The sequence below is a fragment of the Truncatella angustata genome (genome assembly GCF_020726525.1).
Source record: "Truncatella angustata strain MPI-SDFR-AT-0073 chromosome Unknown BKA67scaffold_10, whole genome shotgun sequence".
Classification (NCBI taxonomy): domain Eukaryota; kingdom Fungi; phylum Ascomycota; class Sordariomycetes; order Amphisphaeriales; family Sporocadaceae; genus Truncatella; species Truncatella angustata.
In genome coordinates this window covers 1,710,761-1,736,113 of record NW_025763390.1, presented here as the reverse complement: position 1 = coordinate 1,736,113, position 25,353 = coordinate 1,710,761, and the positions used below count along the sequence as shown (strand labels likewise).

Genomic DNA, 25,353 nt, shown 5'->3' with positions numbered 1-25,353 from the left:
TGTAATAATCCGCGCATGAAGCTGTCACCGCATGCCTACCCGACTGTATGATTGTAGATGTTGGTATCATCATCCACCCATTGCCTGGACCAGGAAACAAACATTGGGGAATCACGCACAGCATCTTCCAGAGAGCATACCGGAACCCCTCCGGTATACCGAAATTGCTTTTGCCGGCTGAAAGAGGTTGCACGAAGGCCCTTCGCGCCGGATGGATGCTCCGTGGATCTGGGCCAGACTATGGGGAGTTCATGGAGTGGCGACCTACCTAACAGCAGATGGTAGCGTAGGTCATAGATCAGGCCTTGGTTGGGAAAGCAACCGACCTGGCATGCCCAATTTTCTGGTTACTGCTTCGTCGCGAACGAGATGAGATCCAGATAAACAGGTGAATAGTTTAAGATGGCCGATTAGACGTATCGTCCCAGGGAATTGTTGGTGTCGCGGGGGACCCTAATCTTCCAGCCAACTTCTCCCACCCTGCATTCAAGAGCGCATTTTGTATGACAGCACATCGTAAAACTTGGCCGGGTACAAGATAATGTGTGATTGCGTTTGTCATGGTTGAAGGTGCAGTGCAACTTTGGAGTTTTGCTTTCTCATTTTCTTTCTTTTTCTTCATTATCCTTCCGAGCCCCAAGCTAAGTAAGTTATGGAGCGCGGGGAGCGGAAACGTTTCCGTTTTTTGCTGACCGCGGGGCCAAAATTTTTGTATTCTGGGGGAAGCGCCAATGGCTTCAGGGAACTGCATTAGCAAGTACTTTGTTAAGATAAATCTCGACCACAAATTTGCCAATCCGCGATTGTTCATGTCAGCTGCGTTTTCCGAGTAACCCATTACGGAATCGTACACACGTATCTATTCCCCCACGGAAGCGCAAGTCAGACACCGCAAACATGTCAGGCGAAGAAAGGAGCATGCCGTTCATAAAGAACTTGGCGTCAAGTGGTACGTATTGCGATCTGAACCCAATCGTTTCCAACGGTTGCATGGACTTGCCTTTCTAACGATACGACAGATCGCAAGACCAGAGAGAAGGCCCTCGGGACCCTGCGCACCTTCCTGACCGCCTCGACGACCTCGCGCTCCCTCTCGAAGCTCGACAACCTCAAGCTCTGGAAGGGCCTGTTCTACTCCCTGTACATGCAGGACCGGCCGATCCCGCAGCAGAACCTCTGCGCCGACCTGGCGGGCCTGCTCGACGCCCTGCCCGACGAGGCCGTGATACCCTGGCTGGTCGGGTTCTGGGACGTCATGAGTCGTGAGTGGACCGGCATCGACGTGCTGCGCATGGAGAAGTTCCTCCTGCTGGTGAGGCGGGTGCTCGGCAAGAGTCTTTTGTGGGTCAGGGAGGGCAAGGGCAAGAAGGGCGAGAAGAGGAAAGATGACCTGCTGGCCATGTTCGTGGACTGGCCGCTCGAGACCACCGGCGATCTGAGGAGGGTGCCCGTCGGCTTGAGACTACATGTCCTGGATATCTGGGTGGACGAGGCCGAGAAGGCAGGACTTATCGGAGACGAGGCCACCGAGAAGGACGTCGTGTTTTTGACCGACTTCAAGGAAATCCTGGACGAGATGATCAAGAATACTGTGGAGCCGGTCAAGCCCAAGGCCAAGGAAAGTCGACTGGATGAGAGACTACCTTGGAATCAAGAGACCGAGGGAGAGAGCGACGAGGAGGAGGACGACGAGATGACTGATGCTGGTGGCGAGCAAGATGACGAATTTGGCGGCTTTGACGATTGAGTAATCTCATCCATGTATGATTTGAAGCACCATTTGCGTTGGGTGGAGTTCAGGCGTTCCGGCTCAGGTCACAGGTCTAGATATCCATAGCATGGTAAAACAAGCATTTTGGTTTCCTGATAATTCTTATTTGGGTTCGGCGACTGTACAGTGAGAATTATTAATCGCTTCCTTGTAGTCTATATGGGTATTATGCGTCTCGCTCGACCTGCTTCCAAGGCTCCTTGCCGTCTTATCAATCGCTTAATCATTCTCCACAGTTCCTTACCGTTTGGTTGTCCAACCCTTGTCCCATCTTTGACGCTGAAATGCTGACGGCGTAACACCTGTCAGGCCGTCCTGCAGAATGCCACGCAATCAATCAGATCATATATCTGCCCCCTTGAATGTCGCCATCGGTTTCATCCTGTATTACATCGCCGTATTTTTACTCGTAATAACAACTAAGATCTGGTAAATTTCGAGATGTATCCGCAGTACACTGGCGAAGTATCTGCAGTTGATAGTCGAGGCTATCATGGCTTTCGGGCTCACCAAATCGGCTGGTTCATAGCGAGCCAGTGTCCCAGCCTAGGGGCCCAGGCGCTTCATAGCGTCCGTTTTTCGTCAATACAGTAGCTAGTCCCTGATGTATTTCGACCTGGAAAGGCTTGAACTCGATGCGCTCACCGTCGATGCTGACGTAACCATCATTCTGCTTCGGTGTGAGGCGGTATGCTACGATCTTTCGGTACGAGATTAGAGGATTGCCGTAGAAGTGACCACTCTCGATCGAGGTCATTAGGTCTATGTATTTCAAGGCAGAAATGTTGCCGTCGTTGACCACCAAGTCCATCAATCCGTCGTTTGGCAATGCCGCAGGGAAGAAATTGGCGTTTGGGGCCATATAGCCCATGTTGCCGCAATAGAAGTTGCCAAGTTTATCGTGGGTAGTGGTTTCCCAGTCTGAGGGCAGCTTGTCATTGACGGTACCATACTTCAGAGGTGGCAGCCCTTCGGCCGCATCTGTTTGGCTCGACACGGACCCTCCATTGACTGAAGAGCCGCCGACGACTTCTTTCTCCTTTCGAACCGAGAAGTCCTCGCTCCGAGTTTGTTTGTAATGTGTTTTGATCTCATTTTTGTCCGACATGACCGTCTTGACAGAGATCTCGGCTGGCCATGTCCTCTTGGTGAATATTCTCTGCACCACACCAACATCGAAACGCTTGGCGCCCATCCAACGCATGTTCTCTGTGCCCAAGTCGCATTCAGCGACGATACCAAAGGACTGGCTCAAAAAACTCAACAACCGCTTGTCACCTTGAGTGACACTCATCAAGTCCATGGGCGTTCTCACACCCTTGATGATTGCCAGCGCGGCCGGCCCCGCCTTGAAACTCCCATTGATGTTACAGCTCAGCCCATTCCCGCTTCCGCAGGGTATGTGCGCCACTGCAAGCCGCTTCAAAGCGCGTTGCGCATCGGGCCTCTTTCCCAGCCCATTGAAGACTTCATAGGGCAGTCCGTCTCCCGAGCACGGTATGACGATATCGTACGATTCGATGTCCAGATTCTCGCAGATCTCAATCGCCTCGCCCGTGTACTTTGTCCGGACAATGTCCAGTGGCATGCGTGCTGCAACGAAAAGCGGCTTGACCTCATGCTCCCAGATCTTGTCGGCATCACCGGGCCCGGCGTGAGGGTTCACCAGGACTTTGGCACGCTTGCCTCGCTGCGACTGCCCGTAGGCACGGGTCAGAAGCTCTTCCTTCCAGGCGTTCGCGACGGGTTGCAAGGGGTCGTATACGGTGCAGACGAGCTTTTTCAGGGTGACTTTCTCCTTGTTCACAAGTACGTAGTCGATAGAGAGTTCGTCACCCGATTCCGCCCAAATGATGTGATAAAACGGTATCGTGAACTCGGGTTTCGAGGATCCAACTGAGACGCCGCAAACCCTCTTGGACCGATCGCGCTTTATTGCTCTCTTATCCTTCACAACTAAGGCGTCGCCCTGAAAGTGTAGCGAGAGGCCCTTTCCAAGATTCAACACGTCCGTGGCCGCAGAGATCTCGACGCTGTTCTCTTGGGACATGGGTACCTCGGGTGCTCCGGAGGCATTGAGCATCGGGGCCGACTCTGAAGCTCGTGGCTCGGCGGTTGGCATTGTGATTTGAGAGATCGGATCCTCGATTCGCGGGCACTTTCGGCGGGCTAGCTTCAGGTTTGTCAGGCAGCAGACACGAGAACTGACGCAGTCGCCTCAATTATTATTATTGTTGTTATTGCCGATCCAACCAATATCGCCACGCGTTTACCTGTGCTATGCTGACGAGGGTCCCCGCGCCTTGTTGTTCGTATACTGCAGTATGATAGTCGGTAGCCAATGGGCCCCCAAGTCTAGAGGCGCGTCAATAGCGATAGTAAGATGGACAAGATATACAGCGAGCGACAAGAAGTAAATGAGCCACAAAGCAACCGAAGAGGAGGTACCAAGCACAAGACTATGCTCTGCTCTCAATATTAAATGCTGACAAACGAAGAGGTGGAATCCTAGTCGAATCTAGCTGTAAACAAAGCTTTGGGGGGTTTCCCATCTGGTTCGGGCTCCATGGATCCCGAGGCCGCATCGAAGATCTTCCTGTTAGCGCTCTCCAACCCCTGATGCAAGTGCAACCCCAGCTTTTAGTTAGTTGCATTCGCTACTTAGCTGATGGCAGTAGATAAGCGCTACCAACATCGGCGCAGCCTACTCGTCTGAATTGAAGAAACCATAGAAGCCACAAGGGGGGAAATCTTGTGGTGTCCACTATTTACGCTATATAGTGCGATCAATCAATTGTCTATGCGTTACAGAAGGGACTAAGTTAATATTTTAGATTCATGCCACCTGATCAACCCTATTTCGATGTCAAAGGTAAAACACCCCTACCCAAGTGCTCAGTACCCACGTCATAAAACTAGCGCCAACATTTGCGAACAGAAAGGCAGTCATCATGTGCGACATGAACATATATGAGTACGAAAGACCAGAGACAAAACTGCCAACAACAAGAGGCAGTATATGATGTGTCTACAGACTATCTTGCATGTCTTTCTGCTCTACGCACGCTGGCCAGTCTTGGAACAAGAGCATCCTGAGCCGCAATTCGTAGTAGGTTGGACCAAGGGAAAAGTGAATGACGTTAACTGGGAAACATTTCGGGCATCTTTTCACTACCATGTATTTGATTACGCACTGGCTGGACACTGCGAGTTCGTGAGTATCATATTTGCCAAAAATGAAAGAAAGGACCAGGGTCGGTCTTGAACCAACATCATCAGTGCAACATTCTTGAGCGTTAGCTATTAAGCTAAGGATGCAACATTCTTATGCTTTAACCATTAAGCTACCTGGCCAGGAACGAGTATTTGTTGATGGGTTCACTCTAATATGTCTTATGTGCTTACATTCTTTGTGCGGTCTTTGACCATAAGTTGCACTTGTATATAGATGCCTACGGCTGCCTGCATACAATGGCAGGGGTAAGCTTTGCACTAGCACGCAGCTGTGCTCACTTAAGAGAATGTAAGGGTGACAGTGTTCCTGTTTATATGTATGCAAAGAGCACAGCGATGTTATTTCATGTAATTGCTGCGAGTGTAGAACAAACCTCCAGACCTGCTATGATGCGGGCTACCAAGCCGCAGATGTCAACACTGCTCACCGTAAAACGAACAATAATTAAGGCTCCAGCATGCACCATGATTCATGGGAGCAATCAAAAAGGCAAAATGGTTTTCGTTTTTCTTGGAACAGGGGACGAATACTCATCACAAACAAAAAGGAATATGGAGGACCAGGATTGGACTTGAACCAACATCTTTCATTTCAAATATGAATGCTACCAAATGCTTTGACTGTTAAGCTACCTGGCCTTTTACTGTTATTTTCGGATCCTTGTAAACATGCTCATATAGGTTTGCGCTTCCGTTGGTCGCCTATATTGTAGCCATATGAGTCACTCGGTAATCACTACTAAGCTTTGTGGCCAGAAAGTCTTGCAACGGAAACAGACACATCATAGATGCAATCCCAATTATTGTGGAAAGTCAAAGTAGACATGAAAATCTGTGCTTGTACAATCTTGACTCGAGATTCAGGTGAAAAATTCATGATAGGCAATACGTTATGCACAGGAAACACTTGACATTGCTGGCTGACTCAGAAAAGGACAATATATACTTAGAGTATGCAAAAAGTAAGATTGATGACCAGAGTTGGTTTTGAACCAACATTTTTCTAGATGAAACCACTAAGTTGATTGCAAAGCAGGACTGGAGCTCCAACCAGAATATTTTCTGGTTAAACTAGAATGCTTTGCCAATTAAGCCACCTGGCCGTTCGGTTGTGTTGGTAAAACTGACAAGTCTGTCTTTGTATATATCGTTGCCTGGATTCTCGCCGGATGAGTCACTCCGATGCTAATAAACCCAGGTCAATGGCAGATTGGTTGCTACATCCTAAGACACGGGAGATGATCTGAAGCGGGTCTTCGCATGAAATATTGTCATGGATTTCCAACCTCTGTAAGATACTGGAGTTTGTGTCAACACAGGTGGACCGTTCTTATTTTAGTACCCATGAAAGACTCTAACCAGTGTGCACCTGAGAGACGTGGTAAAGAAGCGTGTCGCTTATTCAACTGTAAAGGAATCGAACACGTTGATGCAGGTTGCAAGTGATGAAGCATACTTGATACACAGACATTGTACTGAGAGTCTCGTGGGATGTGTGTAACAAACCAACCACTTATAATCGCTCTACAGTAATTGGATTTAGAAATTCTCTGGCCCAAGTTTCACGCTTGCAACGGAATAAGCAAACTAACATTGTGTATGATTGACTGGCGCATTTAGCTGACACGGCAGATCAATGGCCCAAACGCAAGTTTGCCAACGGACCTCCGGGCCAGCAATACCAACATCAGCGGTGCCCGCCCTTTCATTCCATCAGAATACATGTTCTATCATCTATACTGCCCCAAAATGTCCGAACCACATGCGTATTCATTGATAGAAAGCATTGTTGCTGCTGGAAATGCTTACGAGCAAGGTGACACAGGAGCCCGCGAGTCTCTTCTTGCCCTGAGCCATGCTTTGATCGCGCGCCTTGAAATGCCAAGCGAATTCATGCAGCGCTCTTTCTGGGCTGAGGTGAGTTATCATCACTGTTAAATATCCTCAGGAGTGATATAGTCAGTATTTCTTTTAACACTCCAAAGCCTGCGAAATCAGCCATCTGCCGCATCGCAGTGGATTTGAATATATTCCAATACCTCGAAGACGCTGGAAAAGCAGGCCTAGATTTCGAAGAGCTCGCGGCTATGACAGGGAGTCAGTTAGGTCTTATCGAACGTCTCATGAGGCATCTCGTCTCTACGAAAGTTTTGACAATTACTGATGGGAAGCTTCACTGCACGACCCTCAGCAACGGCCTCTCTGAAGAGAAATACAGGGACAGCATTGTATGGGTTGACGACATTTCACGACCGCTGTTTAATCAGTTACCAGAGTATTTAAGGTCTACGAGCTATAGAGAGCCATTATCAGCGACAGATGGCCCTTTCCAGCATCATTTCAAAACAACTCGATCCTTTTACGATTGGAAGGATGCCACGCCGCAATATGAAAAATTGCACAAATCGCTCATGTCATCATTCCGCGCTGGCAAGCCAGATTGGTTCATGCCAGGATACTACCCTGTAGCGGAGCGTCTTGTCAATGGTTTCGACGAAGACAATGGCGAAGCATTGCTTGTGGATATTGGTGGCAATCGTGGTGACGAACTGAGACGCTTCGTAGAACATCACTCGGAGCATCCGGGAAAACTGGTCCTGGAGGATTTGGATGCTGTACTTTCAGCTGTAGATACAGAGAAAACGCTCCCGTTCGAGATCTGCGCCCACGACTTCTTCAAGCCTCAGCCTGTCAAGGGTGCCAGAGCCTATTACTTGCACTCGATCCTCCACAATTGGAACGATGAAGACAGCCTCAGGATCCTGGAGAATATAAAGCCAGCTTTGAAGCCGGGTTACTCGCGTGTATTGATCAATGAAATCGCGATCTCTGATGAGAACCCGTCACTCTCAGGAAGCACCCTGGATATCCTCATGATGACAAACTGCGGATCCCTAGAACGCACTGAAGGACACTGGAAAAGCCTACTTGAGAAAGCGGGGCTAAAGGTTCGCTATATCTACAGTCATCCGGAAGCTGCTGAGAGCATCATTGAAGCCGAACTCCCTGCACAGGGCGTTGCTACAGGTTCTGCGGTCGTGATTGGCTGATAGTTCAAGTCTCAATAAACTTCAGGCATTTGAGTGCAATTTCATTCATATCCTTTCACTTTGTTGTATTTTGCACCTAATCTGTCCTTCTGAAACGAACCTTCATGCCATGAGGGCGCAACGTCAGCCCTGGATTCTCGATTGTGAAGGGCTCCATATCATCGAGAACCTCGAAACTGCGGATGATCTCCACCAAGATCGTCTTGATTTCATAGAGGGCGAATTGGCGGCCAATGCAGATGCGTGGCCCATTGGAGAATGCTGCAAAAGCATAAGGCGACGCTTGCACTTCTGTCAAACAGTCCCAGCGCGACGGATCGAACATTTCCGCATTCTCACCCCAGATGTATGGATTCATAGATGTCACAGCTGCAACAACCTCGAAGCAGGTGTCCTTAGGTACTTCCACACCGTCAATAATTATGCCCTCATTCGCTTGACGATAAATAATGGACGCTATTTGCAGAGATCAGTCACCGCCGCAAGACGTATTTGGGTTACTTTGTTTACCTGGTGGATATACTCGGAGGACTTCTTTCACGAACTGGTTCAGATACGGCAAGTTATCTAGATCAGAGAAACCCGGTGAGGGTACGCGATTGGTCAATTGGCAGATCTCGTCTCGCAACTTGGCTTGGCAATCCTGCCGTGTCGCCAGTGTATGCATGCACCAGGAGATTGAGTTCGCCGAGGTGTCATGCCCAGCACCCAGAAACTGCAGTAACTACATTTGACTCACTGTTAGTCTCGAGAAAGCAACGTGTGCCACAAGCGGGATGCAAGAATCGGACAAAATAAGGGTCGACCTACATGTCCTTTGACCAAGTCTTTCGTTATGCCTGATGCGACACCGCCCGGCATACTCTCTTCTACGATGAAAGACAAGATGTCTTGAGAGCCTTTTGCTGAGTACTTGCCTTCAGAAGATGTGACTTTGACGTCTCGAAACCTCTGATGCACAAGCCGCGACAACGTGTCGTGAAGCCAAGTTGTCGCAAACTTGAACCTATGATTGGCTTCGAGTGGCAGCCATCGAGTGGGCAAAAACATGTTACCGAACATCAGCAGCTTTCCAATTGTGTCAGGGCCGAAGATAGTGCTATATGCTTCATGGAAAGTGTAAGGAGACTTCGCCAGTTCACCTCTGGCCTGCAGTGTCTCTGCAGAGCCTATAGAAGCCATATGAGACAAGCCGACACCAAGAGTTGTGAGGCTCATGATATCCAAGGTTGCCTTGGAGAAAGTGTCAGTGCAGTCGATAGCTCCAACATTCTCGTACCCGGAGATAGCGATCGCGCGGTCAAAAAGCTCGCACACCTCTCTTGCTTTGGCCTGGAATACTGGCTGAAGCCTGCGAATGCTGCCGGGAGAAAATGTGCTGGACAACATTTTTCTATGAGCCCTGTGCTCTTCGCCTTCTAGAGTTGCCAGTCCGATACCCTAACGTCTCCGTCAATGAGATGCGCTATAGTCAACCTAATAAGACGCTTACAGTTATGTCTTTCATCATGCGCGACCATCTATCCGGCTTGCGAAATGAATAACATTTTGTCTGAAACATGTCCTTGTGTGCATTCAGACTATTGACCAGGAGAACCTCATTATTACCAAACGTCAAGAATCGAATGAGGGGCGCGCCAGGAAATTGCTTCATCCATTGCACATGAAGCGTGGTTGGGGAGTCTGCTTTGATTAAGTTCAATGCCTGACCAAAGAAAAAATGATTGCCCTGATACCCAAGTCAGCTTATAACCTACATGATTAGTCAAATCATAGCAGACCTTCGGAGTTGGCAAGTGACGGAGTGGCGAGAAGTATCGGTGATATAGAAAGATGCGATAGAACTTGATTGCCAGAATTTGGGCAAGGAACAACGTCCAGAACGTTACAGTTGCCTTGCATTCGCCTACGGAAATTCCCACGTTGCAATCAATGGCAGTAATAAGCAATGTTTCGAGTATCGCAAGGACGACACATAGTCTCAGGTCCATCTCGTCATCTGGGTATCACTCAAATATGACAGAACTCAATCAGCAGCCTATGAGAATGTCTGTTGGGGAAAAAAGAAATGCGCGAGGGAAAAGAAACATGGTGCTCATGCTGTATAAACGCTCGGAACAGGCCCAGCTGCATGCGTTATGCGACCTGTCCGAATTCGTCGTGACGTGCATATGGGTGTGGAGTGGCCAGGGGTCAGGCTGTGATAATACTCCTTGCATTGCAGCTGAAATCTTAGCGAGGTCAAACAGTCTCGAACATTGCGTATCACCAAAAACAAAGCGCGACTAATGCACGTACAGAACATAAGTTTGCTTGACTTGCGGCGTCAAGGGAATAGTGCGAAGAGCGAAGGTGTTGGCTAAGTAGAGTACGTTCATAAGGCCTCGTCTTATCTACCTTATAACTAAGGCTAAGAACTAATTAAGCTCTTATTTAGGTTGCATAACTATTAAATACCGTTATGATATAATTGCAATTCACTGGTTGTCATGTTTGCTTTCAGGTGTTGGAGTTGTTGGGCAGATCATGCAATGCCACTCTGCTTATGCCCGGCTCCAGCATGTACCAAAAGTTTAAATCGTAAACGTCAAACACCCTGATGCCATTGCCACGTTCATGAAAAAAAAAAAAGGAATACCTGTAATATAAATCGGGAAACCAGCTCGCCTATAGTTTCCGGCATATAACAATCCGGGAGTGCCAGCGGCAGAGGCTTGAGCTCCTCACCAACGTGTGGACCAAAATCTCAATGCGATTCCCCCAGATATCCCGAGAGAATGGCTTTCTCCAACATGACAGGGAATGAGAGAGCCACGAGAGCTTACGCGGAAACGCCCATCAAGCTCGAAGGACTTGGCCTTGTCGTAGTTTGGATCACCTCAGCCCTCTTTGGTCTAGCAACAATTACCGTAGGCCTGCGAGTCTATGTGCGGACTTGGTTCCTGAAAGCTAGAAAAGTATGGGGGATGGATGATACATTGGCGCTTTGTGGATACGTGAGTCAGATGCTCCTTTCATTTCAGTCATGATTGCATATCTTTCTGACAGTGTCAAGGTTATGTTTGTACCAACAACGGTGTTCACATATTATGCCGCACGACACGGCGTTGGGGCCCCAGACGAGTATTTGAACGAATTCATCAAGATTCGAGGAATTGAATACAATCTGTATTGGCAAATTAGCTATATGCTGTTACTTATGTTCGCAAAAGCCTCAATAGCCATTGCCCTGCTACGACTCACGATCGAAACTCGATACCGCCTTTCTCTCTGGGCTATCATCATTACCTCAACAGCCGTCGCTGTTGGTGGTGTGATAGCAGTACTGGCAATGTGCAGGCCGGTTGCTGCAACATGGAATCCGGCCTTGGGCACTTGCGGTTCTTACACAATCACCCTAGTGGCCAGCTACGCCATGACGGTGGTCGGTCCAGTCATGGATTTTGCCTGCGCGATTATCCCATATTTTCTCTTGCGAGGCCTTCCGATGAGGAGAACGGCGAAATACGCCCTCATAATAATCCTCGGTTTGGGGGTGTTCGCAAGTGCTGGCACAATAGTTCGCGCACCATACTTCGAGGCTTATAGGAACTCTGCCCAACAGCTCTGTAAGAACTCCTTGGCCAATCGTGCCTTCGATGGTCCAAATTCCGCAGCACATTTCTAAACCGTTCTCTCACACTGACTAGATAATATGGGTGGCATCGCCCTCTGGTCGAATATTGAAGGTGGAATCGGTCTCATAGCCGGGTCTCTTCCGCCACTGGGTAAACTCTTCAAGAGATATTTTGGAGAAACCTTCAGATCTTCGACTCCGAATAATCATAAGATTGGCAGCCACACGATTGGAGGAAGTCCTTTTAGCGTGGTCTCTCCGCTTGAGGGTCTCACACCGAGAGGGAAAGGCATAAGTTCAGCATATGTACAGGGAGGAGCGGAGTCAAATCGGTTGGACGATGACGATGCAAGTGGGACGTATATCTTGCAGGAGAGGTCGGTCAGGGTCGTGAGTCAAGCTTTAGACGAGAAGGACTGGCAAAGAGGTTCAGAAGACGTCTAGATCTTCATCTTCCAAGAGGGAGAATCATTTGATCCATCATGCCACATTGCGCACAAGTTTCTGCCTCACTTCTGCCTCATCATGTCCAGTAATGCTTCCCAACAAAAACCCCAACTTTGCCAACCATGTCTGACAATTTAGTGCTAACCAATTTCTGACCACCCAACGCGGAGTATTGCCAATAGCCCAATGGAGGCTAGACACACTCTGCAAAATGACAACAATAGACTTCCGGCTTATGAAGCCGTAACTCGATGCGCAATTGCTTTCGCTCTGTGTGTTTTGCTTAAGCTAGCGCACGATGAGCGAAGCCCTTTGTTTTTTCCAGTTCGGCTAAGCTATCATGCCTAACCTTGTTGTTTCTGCTGGCAGGCGCCCGTTTATGCGGCCGGCTCCATAAATAATTCCATCAAATTGCGCCTGCCAGAAGACCTAGTGGCGTGCATCGATTTTGAAGTACAGATATTGCTTTTTCTTAACGGTCTTGATCCGTTTCCAGCCTCTCGCCGCACACTCCAACCAAGCGCGTCCAACATTGACGTTATCCTGCAAGCTCGAAAGAAAGGAAAGGGAAAGAAAAAACCTCCCCCTGTTCAAGGATCGCTGAGGGCTATGGATGAGACGAGTCAGACCGTTAAGGGCCTGGATGTTACGACATTGACGCAGTGCTTGCACTGGCACTCACGACGCGATATTATTGCGATCCGCCATAAATGCTGTGGCGATTATTATGCCTGCATCAGTTGCCATGCGGCATTGGTCGACCATGCTACTGCAGTTTGGCCTAAGACCGAGCGTGAGACCAAAGCGGTGCTCTGTGGGAATTGTCGCCACGAGTTGACTATTGCTGAGTATTTGACATCTGGCTCTGCTTGCACAACTTGTAAGGCGGAGTTCAATCCTGGTTGCTCGAGACACTACCATCTTTATTTCGAGATGTAGCCGCCGTAATTGTTTGACTGCCAAAGGTCGCTCTCAGATGAATGCCATCAAATGCGGTCTCGGTCCGGAAATTCCGCCGGTGCATTTCCGACTACAGCGTCTATGCGCGAAATGGACTGCAAAGCAGGCGTACGGGTTAGGGACCAACTGGGGTGATCATGCTGAGCGCGGCATTCCCAAGACATTATTAGGAGGCTGGATCTGCGGTTCTTTATAGGCCGCATGAACGTGGTGCTGGGAGTTTTAGATGCCAATAGGTTGGGGGGGGGGGGGGGGAGTATGACAAAGAAGAACGCAAGACTACAGGCGGCATCGATCATGTTTCTTTTCGAAGCGCCGATATTGATCGCCAGATTGGGTTCCATGCTTAACTGTTCGAGTAAGGTTCTCCTGCATCTTTTCACGTATGTGGACGATGAAAGGCGAATCGCACAGCCTAAATGGTGTCGACATAAGCTTTGGGTTCCAAGTTGCGTTGGCCATCCATAACCAAACTAACCACACCTCATTCTTAACCGCGTCTCAATCTTCTCTATATGCCTACTTGGAGATTGGGGGCATTCCTCAGACATGCGATCCGAGTCCTAAACATACATATGTGACTTTGCCGTCAGCTTACCAGGCTAAGCCAATGAATAACCGTGCAGCAATCAGTTTGCCCCGATATATACAGGAGTCAATTTCCAGCAAGAAGTCGGTAAAAGCTGCATACATAGTGCAAGATACAAGTAGTGTTGTACAACTAGGGGAAATGCGCCTATGAACCTGTCTATAATCACCACTAGTTAGCGACCTTATTGGCTCAACCCTTGCCACTAAACCCGGGACCCTGCAGCGACGTCGCTGGAATTGTTTTTGTTCCCCAAGTACGAAACAATCGCATACAAACTCAAATTTCAATATCGCTGAACGCACACCTTTTCGACGAGCAGGCCAACATGTTAGAAGATAATTCCAGTCCTCTCACGACTTCTCCCGTCGTTACTGAAGAGCAACTGGCAAGAAGGCAGCGCTACAAGGAGACCCACCTGCTGGCGCGACACGGAAATTATCATCAATATTACACAAAATTCCGTGCCCAGACGGTCCCTGACGACCGCCTCTCCATCCTTCCTCCCAACGTCCTTCGCAATGCGCGCGTCCTCGATCTTGGCTGCAATGCCGGCAAAATTACTTATGAAGCGATCGCCCATTGCGGCGCGACCGCGTCAGTGGGTGTGGACATCGACCCCTGGCTGGTTGAGCAGGCGAAAGCGGCATACCCAGACGGGCCGTGTACATTCGAACATTTCGATTTCGTGGAGACGACCGCCTATACTGGCACGGCCCTCGGCAAGTTCGACGCCGTTCTCCTTCTCTCCGTGACGAAGTGGATACACCTTAACAATGGCGACGCCGGCATGCTGTCGTTGTTCGCGCAGATACACAGCATACTCAGCGATGGTGGCCATTTAGTCGTCGAGCCTCAGCCCATGAGCAACTACCAAAGAGCTTCAAAAAAGAACAAGGAATTGAGGGAAACATTCAAGACGATCAAAATCCAGCCCCCGTTTTACGACGAACTAACGGCCCAAGGTTTTGAAAGAATCCTGGAGGTAGAAAGGGAAGAAGAAGGCTTCTCTAGGCCGGTACACGTGTGGAGGAAAATATGAACGAGGTCTCCTTGAGGATATCGGACTACACCTTCACCTCACGAACTTCATGTTGGCCAAATCATTATCGATGTCACGAGAACGTCTTCTCTGCATCGTTGGGTCAGACTCATTCGTACAAAGAGCACGCATGCCAGATTAGGATCTACGCTCAAAACCCGACTCGTTGCTTGTGGGATCTCTTCCACCAAGGTTAAGCGACGCAACTAATGATATCGTCGGATTTTACGGCAGTGCCGTATCCGACGGGCCCGCTTGTCCGTAAAGGAGTGACTCCTGACTTGTTATGTAGGTTCGGCAGCCACTGCTGCGAGTTCAGAGCGGCGCAACCGCCACATTAAATAACTCAATCAAGGCAATTGAGTGGCACGCTAAGTATTATAGAGTTGGTAGTAGTAGACTGCCTAGAGAGCATTTGATTGTTGCAATTCCAGCATCAGTCAAGACTCGGCCAGTGCACAACAATGTCTATTTAAAAGCAGGAAAATAATGCCGTTGACTGACTTGCACTCTCCGATGCTTCACGATCTTGAATTCTAAGGTATCAGCATATGGCAATTTGCTTCGCTCCACGACGCGACTGTCCACTGAAAGGAAGCGTTGAGAAGTGCGTTTCGTAAGCCACCATATATGAAGGCTGTCTGTTTGGCATTGAACGTTCGGATCCCAAATCTCTGTGCTAATATACACTTGAATTACGAGTCAAAAGTGTCCCCCCCCCCTTCCTCGTCCCTTTTTCAAAGCTATACCTGGATAGTGCTATAGTCATTCAGGATCTTTACCGCCTGAACGGCGCGTGGAGCACCTCTCATCGTCTTCACCACATGTTGGTGTCCCACCCACCAGATTATGATGCGAAGATATTGGTTCAACATTTTTCCAGTGCTTCAACCTCATCATACTGCCACTAGACTAATCGGTCAATCAACATCAGTGTTCGAGTTGGAGACAGGATCGAGTTCAGAATTTAGGTCTCTATACTCGAACGAACTCGTTCCAAGCCAATTTTACCTAAGTAGAAGACAATACTTGCCGGCAATTCCATATTCTCAAAGTGATTGTTGCAGTATAGAGTGGACAAAAAACCGAAGGCAATCTATATCGTGGGCGAACAATCTATGTTTCGCTACTAGTATAGTGCCGAATGAAGACTCCTCTATATTGGACAAGGATTAGTCCTATAGATCGTTACTATCCCACATGTGATTTGCATATCACAAATCTCGTCGCCTACCCTTCAAAATACAATGCCCAGACCCTTCCTGTCAAGTACTGACTTTCAACACGACTTTCCAACAACAGGACATTCGCCCGGATGGTTTAGTGGTATAATTCTCGCTTAGGGTCAACCCTAACCAGTTTGCGAGAGGTCCCCGGTTCGATCCCGGGTTCGGGCCCTCACGAGTCAAGCACAGTTCTTGGCTCTCTGTTTTTGCATTTTACCCCATGAGGTTTAGCCTTCGCGACTAGTAGATCATTTTCTTTTTGGGATCACATGCTTTGATAAGTTGACGACGATTATGTTTGCGCATTTACCAGATAGGGTCAAGATTGCTGTGATTTGGCATAGATAGCCCGTAAACCTGCCTCTTCAACAGCCAAAGTGTTCTTTACTGAAAGCTTTAGTTCTTACCGCTGTCTGCGGGCCCTCCGAGAACAACGTAGTACTTATAGATTGCTGCGGAATATATCTTGTCGAGCATATGCCACTGAACAGCTAAAAGCCATATACTGTTGAGTCGGTCGGTTGAGATGTCACCGATCTGTCTCGCTCTGCCGGGGTGAAATCGAATCGTGCCAGCAAATGACAAACTCGCCAAGTGAAACACGATCTATTGTATGAGATACAAGGCGCTTATATAATCAGTCGCAGTGCATGCATGTTTGCATCAGGCGCGGCAACATTTCTGTATTACACTTGGCGCGTTGCCGAAGTATGAACGCGGGGAAGGCAGTTCTCTGCCGGTCCGAAGCTCGGGATGTGGCATTGCACACCAGCATGCGAACACGGGTTGTGTCGGACTTTGGAGGAGTGATAGGCTAATGAAATGCGTGACAAAATGAATAGTCAAACAGCGTTGACTGGCTAGTTTGATCAGCTGCTATCAGTCTGAACTCTATTGCGATGAATAACAAAAAATCTCATGCGCCGGATTCGCGACCGGTCTATCGACAACCGCCCCTCTATAGCATTGTACTTGCCTGATTGGGAAGGGCCAACCGAGTCACGTATCGCCCTCTCCAGAAGTCCTATAAAACCAGGAGAAACCACGACGTGGGAGTCCAGTTTGAGGACACTGAAACCACATATCATTACTTAGACTTAGGTTTTTATTCGTATTCAGACAAATTTTGACAATATGCCTGGTGTTCTTGAAAACTCAGTAGCGACGGAGGTCCCCGGCCCCTTGTCCAAGGCCGCTGCGAAGCAGCTGGACCAAGTCTTCGATGCACGTGCAGTGCACTTCGTCGTAGACTACGACAAGAGCGAGGGAACATAGTAAGTATCCTCGCAGTGCTTGCTGTGCGAGCGAACCTGACTTACGTTTCTGCAGCATTGTTGACGTTGACGGCAATCGCTTTCTCGATGTTTACTCTCAAATCGCATCTATCCCTATCGGATACAACCACCCAGCGGCAATCGCCGCCGCGCAATCGCCGGAGATGATCTCGGCACTTGTCAACCGTCCCGCCATTGGAAACTTCCCGTCGAAAGTCTGGGGAGACATCCTCCAGAATGGCCTGCTCAAGGTAGCCCCCAAGGGTCTGGACAAGATCTTCACCGCACAGTCTGGCTCTGAGGCCAACGAACTGGCTTTCAAGGCTGCCTTTATGCTCTACAGACGCAAGGAGCGCGGTGAGGGCGTCGAGTGGACTGAGGAGGAGATCAAGTCTTGCCTCAACAACTCCAAGCCCGGTTCCCCGGACCTGGCCGTGCTGAGTTTCGAGAACTCGTTCCACGGCCGTGGCTTTGGCAGTTTGTCCTGCACGCGATCCAAGGCAGTTCACAAGCTCGATATCCCTGCTTTCAACTGGCCTCAGGCTCCTTTCCCCGCCCGGAAATACCCTCTGGAGAAGTATGAGGCTGAGAACGAGGCTGAGGAGCAGCGATGCCTGCAGGCTGTTGAGAACCTTATTACATCCTGGTATGCTACGATTCTGACCCTTGCTCCACGATAGCAAATGTACTGACTTCGATTAGGCACTGTCCCGTTGCGGCTCTCATTGTTGAGCCCATTCAGAGCGAGGGTGGTGATAACCACGCCTCTCCTGCATTCTTCCAGGGACTGCGAGATCTCACCAAGAAGCACGGAGTAGTCATGATCGTTGATGAGGTTCAAACAGGTAAGCACTTCCCTCAAGCCTCTACCGACTTGGTCTCAATTAGTCCTAACTTTTTCAAGGTTTCGGTGCCACCGGCAAGTTCTGGGGCCATGAGCACTTCAACTTGACCTCACCTCCTGACATGGTCACCTTCTCCAAGAAGGCTCAGACCGCCGGTTACTATTTCGGCGACCGTGCGTTGGTCCCTGATAAGGCATACCGCCAATTCAACACGTAAGCATGCCCACTCCATCCTTCCTCGGCTCGCGCGTTATTAACAACACCAACAGATGGATCGGCGATGCCGCCCGCGTCATCATGAGCAAGGCCATCATCAACGAGGTTCTCGACAAGGACCTTGTGGCACAATGCGCCCGCGTTGGCGACGCTCTGTACGCCGAGATGGAGAAGCTCGCCCAGAAGTACCCTGAACACGTGATGAACCTCCGTGGCAAGGGCCAGGGCACTTACATTGCCTTCGACACCCAGGATGCCGCCGGTCTCGTGAAGTCCATGAAGAGCTTGGGCGTCCTTACTGGCACGTGTGGCCTCCAGACTGTCAGACTACGACCTATGCTCATCTTCGAGGAGAAGCACAGTAAGTTCCCCCGTCTCGTGTCCGCACTTCTGTTCATATCAGCTAACGGCGCAACAGTCCCGACTCTGATCGGCGCATTCGACAAGGTACTCGGAAGCTTGTGATTTCATCATTACAGTATACTCTGCTTTTAGATTTTATGGCCGATCACTGTGTGTTCGGCCGGGTTTGGTTATGAAATGAGCATTTTGTGAGCATTTGAGAGCGATAAGTATTTGAATTAGGAGTTTATGCGCCCTATTATATAGGGGTCGATCTCCTCCATGATTCTGTTTTATCAGAAACTAAATGGGGAGAAGGTGGGGCTAGGTCGGACACGGGTCGGTTGTACTTGAGAAACTATAAGATAAATGAACAGAATCGATCTAAAAGATGGACCAATGCCTGCACAAAACCATGGGTCTAATATTGCAATTCGGATATATGTTCTAGTGCGCCAAGTAATCTGCCATTACATAGCGAAAAGACAGGAAAGAAACAAGGTCATTGTGGAGGATTAGACTTGTAAAGCTGTGGCATTTTTTTGACCAAGTTGGATTTGAAATGCGTGCACGATGTGTGACAAAGTTTGGGCCGCCAATGCAAAGCGCAATTGCTTATTTTATTGTATGTAAGACTCACTGGCTGTCCAGACGGCTGATATGTTTCTCAAGACGGGGCAACAGCTTCAGCAACAGATGCATAAATTGAACACAGCATCCAAGCGAAGTGCGCGAACTTAAAAACAGCCTTTATCCGGTAACGTCAGGTAGTCTAAAGCCAAACTCTACTCGGCCAATCAAGCGTTGAACTCCAGCCCTGCGTATACACAGTACCACAGTACAGGAGCACATGCAGGTTGGTAGACGATTTAGTTAAGCAATATCAAAATTCCTCGGTTACGGATGGGTGCTCGATATCCCAGCCAGCCAGCCCGTCATGTCGAAAAGGTCGGCCAAGACGAAAACCCCGACGTAGCTCAGTCGCAGACTTATCCGCCTCTACTTCCGCAATCCACGAGTCTACGGCCCGATTCTTGGGACATGGAAAGACACAGGAAGGACTGTGCTAGTGTAGGCAGCGACCGGTGATCTCGTTGATTCCTCACTTCGCAAAGGGGATCAACGCCCTGCAATACGGAGGATTAGGAAATTGCGTGGTAATAATAACCGTGATTGCATCAATCCAAGTGCTAGCACAATTGCTTCTAATATCTTGCTTTGAGCCATGTTATTATACACATGTAGATGATTCTGGAACAGGGCCATGTGCATTTGGCAGGGAGCTGAGGCAGCCATCAAGACACGGAAGCCACAACTGGACGGATTGAGGCTGGTGAGATCTGGCTACGTAAGCAGAGCATACCTTTGACGTATTGCTAGGGACCCCATGATCCAACCGGTTAGAATACTATACATACAAACTTGCCACACCTGAAAGGAATTGTCCTACACAAACGAATGAAGCTATAGAATTGGCCAGCAGCCCTGTAGAGTGCGTTGGCTTGAGCTCAAGCTTCCCCATAGTCGACCCCACAGGCCGGCCCAGTGCTGGACACCCGACCTATCTGTCAATTGACAACCTAGCCATTTATGAGTTAGCGGAGTCTTGTGCATGGAGCTCTGCCGGAGAGTGACGTAATCGGAGCTTTTGGTCCTCCGTCCATGCCCTGCTTGTGCTGAAGCTTTCTGGAGCTGTGAAGTCGATTTGACGAATTGTGCTGTGAAGCATAAGCCACAAAAGCAGCAGATCGAGATTCTTAATGATGAAATACTGGCCTGATGAAGCGTGCACATGTTCCCCCCATGAGCTTCCACCGCCCCAGAGGGCGATTGTCATACTGGGTACAGTGTGTGCTTGCCGAGGAGCAGCTAGCCAAACGTCATAGTGATACATAATATGCAACAAATAAGCCAGTCGCTTGTGTAAGGGCTCCAACTCAGCTCCAGCTAGGCAACGAATTGCATAGAATTTATGTATGTACTGTGTTCACGAAACACATGTGTTTTGGCTGGCATCTTAAGGCGGGTTCTTTGAAAAATTAGGTGATTACTGGTCCGTTGAGGAAAGCCGTGACGCACCACCTTGTCCATCAGTCCCGCGTAAACAAAGGGCAAGAGTGACGTGATGCATTTCTGAGTCCCTGCCAATTTCCCCCAACCTTGACTTCATTCACCGTACCGTCCTCTCCTCCCAGGCCACACGAACAAAACCAGCCACATCCCTCACTCCTCATTCCACAACTGTTGGCCTCGATCTCACCTTCATCAAACTGGTTCTGCATATCGTTGCAGCAATAAACCACCGAAGAACAGATATCGTCTTCTATCACGACCTCGATATCCACGCACCATGAGACTTTCACTTGGTCTCGCAACGCTGGCTCTGGCGGGTTCCGCCATGAGCAGCAGCTGGTTCAGCAAAGCTGGTACGTTACATGTCCATATCACACTAATATGCATGTCCCGTTTTTATTAATTGCCTGCATTCCCACAGCCTACAACAAATGGCACGAGACAGAGCTTGAGCGCTGGCTCTCGGATCACGATGTCCCATACCCCACTCCCTCCGACCGCAAGGACCTCGAGAACCTCATTCAGAAGAACTGGGAGAACAACGCCGTCTCGCCCTACAAGAACTGGGACTCGGACAAGCTGAGTGCATACCTGAAGCAAAAGGGTGTTGAGACCAAGGAGGGCGCTGGATCTACCAAGGACTCCCTCTTCACACAGGTTCAGAACTCTTGGTACGAGACCGAGGACAAGGCTCAGACCGCCTGGAGCAGCACCAAGGACTGGATCCTGGACAGCTGGACTGATAGCCAGCTCAAGGCCTTCTGTGACAAGCACGGCATCCCTGGTAAGCATGATACATTGTTTCCGAATGAACTGAAGCACCACTAACAGAGCCCTCGAAGTTCCCCAACCCCGCAAGCGTGATACCCTTCTCGAGAAGGCTCGCTCCAACTACGAGTCTATCGCCAAGAAGGCTGGTGAGACTGCTGCCTACCCTGGTAACTGGCTGTACGAGACCTGGTCGGAGTCGGATTTGAAGGAGTGGCTAGATACCCACGGTGTCCCTGCTCCTCAGCCCTCGTCTCGTGACAAGCTTATCGCCTCCGTTCGCCGCAACTCCCGTCTTGCCTCATTGAAAGCTCAGGACCAGGCTGCCTCTGCTTCTGCCAAGGCCAACGCTGCGTATGCAACCCTCACGGACAAGATCATTGACGCGTGGGGTGAGTCTCAGCTCAAGGAGTTCGCTGACAAGAACAACATTCCTGTTCCCCAGGGCTCCAAGACCAACGAGCTCCGTGCCCTCGTCCGCAAGCACCGTGCTCAGATTCTTGGCGACTCTGCTTCTGCTTCAGCTGCTAGCGCCTCCGCTTCTGCAGCTAGCGCTTTCGGTGCCGCAACCAGCAGCGCCGGAAACCAGTATGCCAAGGCCACTGACAGCGCCAGCCTTGCCGCTCAGGAAGCTTTCAACGGAGCTGTCGGTACCTGGACCGAGAGCCGTCTCAAGGCCTTCCTTGATGCTCGTGGTGTCCCCGTTCCCCACGGCTCCAAGTCTGACGAGCTCCGCGCACTCGTCCGCAAAAACTCCCACAAGGCTGCTACTGGTTACAACGCCTGGACATGGGATGATCTCTCTACTGAGAACTTGAAGGAGTACCTCAAGAGCAGCAGTGATGCCACTGCACAGAGCGCTGCCAACAAGGCCGGTGCTACCCGCGAGGAGCTTGTCTCTGCCGCTAACTCGGCTTACGCTTCTGCCTCTTCTGCTGGTGGAGATACCTATGCTTCGGCCACCAGCCTTCTTGCTCAGGCTACCGGTGCCGTCAAGCAGAACACCTTCGACACGTGGACCGACAGCGAGATCAAGGCTTACCTCGACAGCTACGGTATCCCCGTTCCCCAGGGGTCCAAGCTCGAGGAGCTCAAGGCCTACGCCCGCAAGCAGTCAACTTACTTCAAGTACGGTACTAGCGGCCCTGCCGATACTGCCTTCGCCAAGCTCACTGCCGCTGTTAAGGGTGGTGCTCAGTGGGTCCTCGACCAGGTTGGTGCCGGCGGCGCTGCTGCCCAGAAGAAGGCCAACGAGGCCAAGAAAGAGTTGTAATACCCTATTCGGTTACCATATCATCGACCTGCACTGCGGTCAACTAGGATGGAAGGTTACGACGCGGAATGAATGTTATGACAAAAAGACACTGTACTCATATGGTTGAAAATGGACAGGTGAATCCCTGTAAGGTGTCGGGAATGATACCACTTGTTCTGCTTTTCTCGGTAGTTCGCGAGCTTAATAATAGCCTGTTTTATTACGCCAGAATTACTTTTCTACATTCCATACGTGATTCATTGTATTAAAATGTGAAAATACTTTGATTTTATGAAATGCGTTTTTCTTTTTAATAAAGTAACCCTTTCTACATTCAATCATCTTATATCCAAGTTAAAAAAAAACATTATTTTTACTATGACCTTGTAACTTATAAACATTTACAAACCATGCGACTTTTGACACGATTCCAACCGGAGCAGCCGAATGTACCACTCTTGATAAGCTTCTAGCGAGATGCTGGACAAAAGCGAACATACGAACGAGTGGGACTGGCGCAGAGCATGTCAACTGACTATGTTGACGTGAACAGACACGTTAATTGGGAAATTCTTTTAAGCATATCTCTGATAATGAACGACGGAAAGTCGATGGCTAACATGACGGACATGGTGTACAAAACTACGAGAGATAGGGAGCTCTACAAACTCGCCCAATAGTCTCAGCGCAAAGGAAGCCCTGACGTGGAGTTACAAGGCGCTGCTCACGGTCAAGTAAGCACAAGCTGCGATGATCGAAGCATCTGCTGAACTACAAATGACTGCGAAAAGCCTTCAACAGATTCCTAGACAATCCAGGTCCTTGGTACGGCATGAAGCTGAGCACAATCAACAGAACAATGAACACGAGATACGACGAGGTAGGCCAAGCAAGTCGCTGGTGAACTTTCGGGTAGGCTGGCAATAGAGTGAAAATCCTAGGGCCTGTCGGGGGAAAGCACGTTAATACAGCTTGCGAGATCTTTGATCGATGAACGCGTGAGGCACTCGCTCTTGTCGTGGTTGAGGAGGACGTCTGCAAACAAACTTCCATCATCTGCTAAACCATTCTAGACTGGTGTTTCATCACGCCACAAGAGGAATTGTGAAGAAGCTTTGGGTTGTACTGATATGCCTGACGAGTCAACAGATTGTGCGCAGGCGTTTCTGTTTCCTGCAAATCCGAAATTGCGGAGAGCTCCTGTTAATGGACGATGTTCTGCGAAGCTTGGCCCAATGTCTTTGCCGACGATTTCATTGCAGCTAACGACATGCTGTTCTCCTCCACCATGGCCTGCGAACTTTCGGTTACAGAAGAACTCGACTCACTATCCTGTCACGAGACACATAGCGGGTGTGGTCGGTCGCCGCCATTCCAGAAATGTTACGAAAGGCGCGCCTTTGAAAATAACAACGAGAATATGAATTGCTGGTCGCAGTTTGTTACCTACATTCGGGCCTAGCCACCATGGAAAATATGACGATTGGCGACCCAGCGGGCGCCCACACATCATCCACAGCGATAATAAGATCATCACCATTTACATCAACTAGTACCTGTACTATTATAATAATAGAAATAATTTCGTCCTAGCCTAGCTCAACGATAACTGTCATAATATCATCAACCACTACTGTCGCACTAAGTGTGCCTTTTACTACAACATTTATACCGCCGTCATCCTGTATTGGCCGCAACTATATTATTACTATAACTACAGGCCCCGTGGTTTCGAGTGGTTCACTAGACCTTAAATACACCGCATTTATCAACCACAATCTACAGCCCTGGTATGTGCCCAGGTTACGTGACATCTATTTGTCTTGGTTTCAGCGGAGGTGACTTTACCGAGGGATGGTGTCAAATGTGCGTATCTGCTAAAGACTGAAAAAATTATTTGAGTTGATACTTAGATGAATTGAAGTGAATTTTCGTGGGACTTCAGATGGTTGCTCGTCAATCATCTCCACTGCAACGACTGTGCTAGTCGCGCCCCGATATGTCTACCACGAAGCATTATACCAGAGTATCTAGTGCAGTGGGGATTACATCAAGCAATAACGGTTCTGTGGCGAGACGCAGATCCGAGTCTTTTCCCTACCGACATGTCGTCGCGTCGACGCTTGATTGAAGCGTCGTTGCTTGCCACTGCGTCAAGCCGTACGAGCTCACCTGAAAGCTCAGGCGCATCAGCCCTCAGGTAGGCTCAAGCCAAGTTGCGAAGATGGCTATAGGAGTGGGCTTAGGAGTCAGGATACTTTTGGGTTTGGCGATTGTCTAGGTTTGCCTCTCAAGAATGAAAGGGAAAAGGACTCGTACGTTAAGGCCACGCGACCAACACACATGAGCTAAATGTGTCGCATTCGACTTGGAGGCGTTTCTTGGCTTATAAGTTCCGGGGCCGAGTTGGGCAACAACGAACAGAAGGCGGTACTTGCGGTACGTAATAACTATACCGCTGTTGTTCCTTGCGGAGGATTGACTTTGAGGCCAATCCTGGTGGAGTTGCCGAGCTGGATGTTCACAGCACCGTGTAAGAAGGCGGAACAGATTACCAATCTTCTCCTGAGTAAGCGGCTTCGTATTCATGCTCACGCTCACGCTCATGCTCCTTCTGCTTCACTGAGTGGGTGAAACTAGACTTG

At 49.4% G+C, this 25,353-nt stretch overlaps 10 protein-coding genes and 2 non-coding genes across 12 annotated transcripts; 9 read left to right on the top strand and 3 right to left on the bottom strand.

The window, feature by feature from the left end:
* Positions 1-696: 696 nt before the first annotated feature.
* BKA67DRAFT_583800 (nucleolar protein,Nop52-domain-containing protein) lies at positions 697-1,870 on the top strand. Its single transcript, XM_046104104.1, has 2 exons — positions 697-949; positions 1,020-1,870. The coding sequence occupies exons 1-2, from the start codon at positions 898-900 to the stop codon at positions 1,745-1,747; spliced, it is 780 nt and encodes a 259-aa protein (XP_045952811.1). The 5' UTR covers positions 697-897; the 3' UTR covers positions 1,748-1,870.
* Positions 1,871-2,294: 424 nt separating this feature from the next.
* Positions 2,295-3,821, bottom strand: BKA67DRAFT_525713 (diacylglycerol kinase catalytic domain-containing protein; the record flags this gene model as incomplete). The annotated part of the gene is made up of 1 exon (XM_046098686.1): positions 2,295-3,821. The coding sequence occupies one exon, from the start codon at positions 3,819-3,821 to the stop codon at positions 2,295-2,297; it is 1,527 nt and encodes a 508-aa protein (XP_045952810.1).
* A 694-nt stretch (positions 3,822-4,515) lies between these two features.
* BKA67DRAFT_583798 (uncharacterized protein) lies at positions 4,516-5,309 on the top strand. The gene is made up of 2 exons (XM_046104103.1): positions 4,516-4,643; positions 4,710-5,309. Exon 2 carries the CDS (start codon positions 4,791-4,793, stop codon positions 5,034-5,036), a length of 246 nt encoding a protein of 81 aa, XP_045952809.1. The 5' UTR covers positions 4,516-4,643; positions 4,710-4,790; the 3' UTR covers positions 5,037-5,309.
* BKA67DRAFT_t175 lies at positions 5,018-5,125 on the bottom strand. Its single transcript has one exon. It is a non-coding gene; the product is annotated as a tRNA-Asn (tRNA).
* Positions 5,310-6,754: 1,445 nt separating the features above from the next.
* BKA67DRAFT_541267 (putative hydroxyindole O-methyltransferase) lies at positions 6,755-8,055 on the top strand (the record flags this gene model as incomplete). Its single annotated transcript, XM_046100902.1, has 2 exons — positions 6,755-6,922; positions 6,991-8,055. The coding sequence occupies 2 exons, from the start codon at positions 6,755-6,757 to the stop codon at positions 8,053-8,055; spliced, it is 1,233 nt and encodes a 410-aa protein (XP_045952808.1).
* Positions 8,021-10,233, bottom strand: BKA67DRAFT_583793 (cytochrome P450). The gene is made up of 5 exons (XM_046104102.1): positions 9,837-10,233; positions 9,548-9,784; positions 8,866-9,495; positions 8,566-8,779; positions 8,021-8,511 (listed from the first exon to the last, which is right to left on the bottom strand). The coding sequence occupies exons 1-5, from the start codon at positions 10,044-10,046 to the stop codon at positions 8,132-8,134; spliced, it is 1,671 nt and encodes a 556-aa protein (XP_045952807.1). The 5' UTR covers positions 10,047-10,233; the 3' UTR covers positions 8,021-8,131.
* A 614-nt stretch (positions 10,234-10,847) lies between these two features.
* Positions 10,848-12,115, top strand: BKA67DRAFT_664138 (uncharacterized protein; the record flags this gene model as incomplete). The annotated part of the gene is made up of 3 exons (XM_046108316.1): positions 10,848-11,051; positions 11,111-11,663; positions 11,745-12,115. The coding sequence occupies 3 exons, from the start codon at positions 10,848-10,850 to the stop codon at positions 12,113-12,115; spliced, it is 1,128 nt and encodes a 375-aa protein (XP_045952806.1).
* A 612-nt stretch (positions 12,116-12,727) lies between these two features.
* BKA67DRAFT_525962 (uncharacterized protein) lies at positions 12,728-13,057 on the top strand (the record flags this gene model as incomplete). The annotated part of the gene is made up of 1 exon (XM_046098709.1): positions 12,728-13,057. One exon carries the CDS (start codon positions 12,728-12,730, stop codon positions 13,055-13,057), a length of 330 nt encoding a protein of 109 aa, XP_045952805.1.
* A 938-nt stretch (positions 13,058-13,995) lies between these two features.
* Positions 13,996-14,709, top strand: BKA67DRAFT_541264 (Bicoid-interacting protein 3-domain-containing protein; the record flags this gene model as incomplete). The annotated part of the gene is made up of 1 exon (XM_046100901.1): positions 13,996-14,709. The coding sequence occupies one exon, from the start codon at positions 13,996-13,998 to the stop codon at positions 14,707-14,709; it is 714 nt and encodes a 237-aa protein (XP_045952804.1).
* A 1,309-nt stretch (positions 14,710-16,018) lies between these two features.
* Positions 16,019-16,106, top strand: BKA67DRAFT_t179. The gene has a single exon. It is a non-coding gene; the product is annotated as a tRNA-Pro (tRNA).
* A 963-nt stretch (positions 16,107-17,069) lies between these two features.
* On the top strand, positions 17,070-18,735 carry BKA67DRAFT_595588 (4-aminobutyrate aminotransferase; the record flags this gene model as incomplete). Its single annotated transcript, XM_046105182.1, has 6 exons — positions 17,070-17,209; positions 17,265-17,855; positions 17,912-18,054; positions 18,114-18,267; positions 18,324-18,631; positions 18,689-18,735. The coding sequence occupies 6 exons, from the start codon at positions 17,070-17,072 to the stop codon at positions 18,733-18,735; spliced, it is 1,383 nt and encodes a 460-aa protein (XP_045952803.1).
* A 1,949-nt stretch (positions 18,736-20,684) lies between these two features.
* On the top strand, positions 20,685-23,070 carry BKA67DRAFT_98269 (uncharacterized protein). Its single transcript, XM_046109590.1, has 3 exons — positions 20,685-21,038; positions 21,107-21,469; positions 21,528-23,070. The coding sequence occupies exons 1-3, from the start codon at positions 20,963-20,965 to the stop codon at positions 22,724-22,726; spliced, it is 1,638 nt and encodes a 545-aa protein (XP_045952802.1). The 5' UTR covers positions 20,685-20,962; the 3' UTR covers positions 22,727-23,070.
* Positions 23,071-25,353: the final 2,283 nt, after the last annotated feature.

Bases quoted from the DNA above. Each gene is read 5' to 3' on its own strand.
- BKA67DRAFT_583798 (XM_046104103.1), top strand. From the start codon at position 4,791: ATGATGTGTCTACAGACTATCTTGCATGTCTTTCTGCTCTACGCACGC.
- BKA67DRAFT_98269 (XM_046109590.1), top strand. From the start codon at position 20,963: ATGAGACTTTCACTTGGTCTCGCAACGCTGGCTCTGGCGGGTTCCGCC. The intron at 21,039-21,106 runs GTACGTTACATG...GCATTCCCACAG, and splicing joins CAGCTGGTTCAGCAAAGCTG to CCTACAACAAATGGCACGAG. The intron at 21,470-21,527 runs GTAAGCATGATA...GAGCCCTCGAAG, and splicing joins TGACAAGCACGGCATCCCTG to TTCCCCAACCCCGCAAGCGT.
- BKA67DRAFT_583793 (XM_046104102.1), bottom strand. From the start codon at position 10,046: ATGGACCTGAGACTATGTGTCGTCCTTGCGATACTCGAAACATTGCTT. The intron at 9,785-9,836 runs GTCTGCTATGAT...CTTGGGTATCAG, and splicing joins GTCACTTGCCAACTCCGAAG to GGCAATCATTTTTTCTTTGG. The intron at 9,496-9,547 runs GTAAGCGTCTTA...CGGAGACGTTAG, and splicing joins GCATGATGAAAGACATAACT to GGTATCGGACTGGCAACTCT.
- BKA67DRAFT_583800 (XM_046104104.1), top strand. From the start codon at position 898: ATGTCAGGCGAAGAAAGGAGCATGCCGTTCATAAAGAACTTGGCGTCA. The intron at 950-1,019 runs GTACGTATTGCG...ACGATACGACAG, and splicing joins AAAGAACTTGGCGTCAAGTG to ATCGCAAGACCAGAGAGAAG.